This window comes from Oratosquilla oratoria, chromosome 21 (genome assembly GCF_046742065.1).
Source record: "Oratosquilla oratoria isolate Oo_2021 chromosome 21, ASM4674206v1, whole genome shotgun sequence".
NCBI classification, from domain to species: Eukaryota; Metazoa; Arthropoda; class Malacostraca; order Stomatopoda; family Squillidae; genus Oratosquilla; species Oratosquilla oratoria.
In genome coordinates this window covers 20,841,015-20,843,514 of record NC_134797.1, presented here as the reverse complement: position 1 = coordinate 20,843,514, position 2,500 = coordinate 20,841,015, and the positions used below count along the sequence as shown (strand labels likewise).

The window sequence follows — 2,500 nt, the reverse complement described above, 5'->3', positions numbered from 1 at the left end:
CCCGTCAAAAGATCAGCTGTACCGGAACTAAAGTCCTTCCCTGCTGCATCGGTGGCCTCAACCCTGGGTGCGTCAATTTTTTGCTTGCGTGCACGTGTGTGTATTTGTTTATATATATATATATGTGCGCATGCGCGAGCGCACGCGTGTCTGTGTGTACGCATTTGTGTATGTGCATAAGTGCAATTAAGATGGTGCTTGAGTTTGTGGCTACCTATAACAGTGACAAGAAAGAAATTCCCTTTTCAGCTTCCAAAGGGAAAAAAAATCCCAAAGGAAGTTGAGCAAGTCGTTTTCTCGTTCTACAAAGACTGTACATGGCGACGGAAATGAGGGACAGGGTTGAAGGGACTGTGAACTCCCGCGGGAGTGTGTGTGGGAGGGGATTAAGGGGTGTCCCTACTTCAGGAGTTGCAAGACTCGTACTTGGATGGAATATGGGAGGTCGCCGCGACGGGAAGGGCTGCGGGCGGTGGAACTCGGGTCGGAACTCCTCCTCTTCTTCGTGGTCCCTCGGAGGCAGAGGCCCGGAATCGAAGGAGATGTGGTGAGGAGGTCTGCTGAACCCGTCGAAGGATATCTCGTCGTCGTCGTCGTCGTCGAAGTCGTGGTGGAACCCGGGTGACGTCGGGTCGGAGGGAGGCGAGTGGAAGATGGTCGGCCTGGGTCGGTGCGGTCGGAGGATGGCCGAAGGCCTCCGAGTCGTGAGTGACGTAAAGTCGTCTTCGAAATGGTCGGGAGGTCTGGGACGGTTAAAACCGTTGGAGGGTCTGTCATGGAAACCGTGGGGTCTATGGTCATGAGGAGGGGGTCGGTTAAAATGATCGTTATCAGTATTGCCGAAGGGACGGTGGTCGCTGGAGCCGCTAAAGTCGTTAGAGCCGAAGTGCGAATCTGAGGAAATGGGTTCTTGGGTTACTTCGGGACACATCTGAAAGCTCACTTTAGATTATAATGCCTAAGTGCCTGTGCCCACGTTTTGTGCAATACATGTATGATCACGTGTGCCCCATTGTGTAAACATAACTACAGAATATATGGAAGAATTAATATATATACCCGGTATAATATATATGATATGTGTGATAGATATGATACACATAATACATATATATAATATATATGATACACATACGTATATGTGTACACACACACACACACACACACACACACACACACAAACATGTACACATACATTATATTTATCCTATATACACCTGTGTGTGTGTGTGTGTGTGTGTGTGTGTGTGTGTGTGTGTGTGTGTGTGTGTGTGTGTGTGTGTGTGCGTGTGTGTGTGTGTGTGTGTGTGTGTGCGTGTGTGTGCGTGTGTGTGTATGTGCGTGTATGTGTGCGTGTGTATGTGTGTGCGTGTGTGTGCGTGTGTGTATGTGTGTGTGTATGTGTGTGTGTGTGTGTGTGTGTATGTGTGTGTGTGTGTGTGTGTGTGTGTGTGTGTATGTGTGTGTGTGTGTGTGTGTGTGTGTGTGTGTGTGTGTGTGTGTGTGTGTGTGTGTGTGTGTGTGTGTGTGTGTGTGTGTGTGTGTGTGTGTGTGTGTGTGTGTGTGTGTGTGTGTGTGTGTGTGTGTGTGTGTATGACCATATGGTAGGAATAAAACTACATTTAATGAATGGCATAGCAAAGATAAAACATTTAATCAGAGTAATTAGAAATTTAGTAAACGTCACGCTTCACATTCCTCTCAGTTATTTTTTGCAAGACGACATGTCTAAGTAAGCAACGAGACAAAACAAAAGCTTTGCAACGTCTGTGCCTTCCTTCAAAACGTATGAACTGCCGAAAATGCTGACTGCAAGACATGAATACTTCCTGCAAATCACACTTGTAAACACTTAACCTTTCAATTTCCATCCAACCTCTTCACCCCACTCTCTCATCTTCAATGCTTCTTTCCTCTCCTGCCTAAAGCTATTTTCTTCCCTACCAACTTCATTAACTACCTAAAGAAGGGGTTTAACCTAACCCTCTATACCAGAGGTTCTTCACAAGAAGAGCTCGCAACACCCACTCCAACGCCCAACTCCCACCCACCAATGGGATACTTTTTTTTTTCTTTCTTTTTCCTTTCCTCCGTAACACCACTGGCCCGCCGCTTAAATGCGACCGTGCCCACTCACAATCCAAAGAAGGTCGAGGAGGAGGAGGAGGAGGAAGAGGAAGAGGAAGAGGAGGAGAAGGAAGAGGAGGGGTAGGAAGAGTAGGAGGAAGAGAAGAAGGAAGAGGAAGAGGGGAGGAGGAGGAGGAACAGGAGGAGAAGAGGAGGAAATTCCCGGGATGAGCCCTTTCCCGCGGGCCCTCCTTTGGCAGCGTGAGGCGAGCGAGCGAGCGAGGGAGGAAAGCAAGCAGGACCAAAGGACAAAACCCTTGGAGTCCCTGACAGGGACCGGAGACGTCGACCCTCCCTGCAGATTGCCAGGTGAGGGGGAGGATTTCCTCGAAGCCGAATCGACCGCCTGGACGGTTAATCAAAATAAAAGAAG

At 48.6% G+C, this 2,500-nt stretch overlaps 1 protein-coding gene across 1 annotated transcript in view; it reads right to left on the bottom strand.

Annotated features, from left to right (window-relative positions):
* Nucleotides 1–2,500, bottom strand: part of LOC143037031 (uncharacterized) — a 110,280-nt gene that overhangs the window by 50,444 nt on the left and 57,336 nt on the right. The window contains exon 5 of the mRNA XM_076205136.1: nt 318–894. Coding sequence (XP_076061251.1) covers nt 318–894 — 577 coding nt within the window. The remainder of the gene's footprint in view (nt 1–317; nt 895–2,500) is intronic.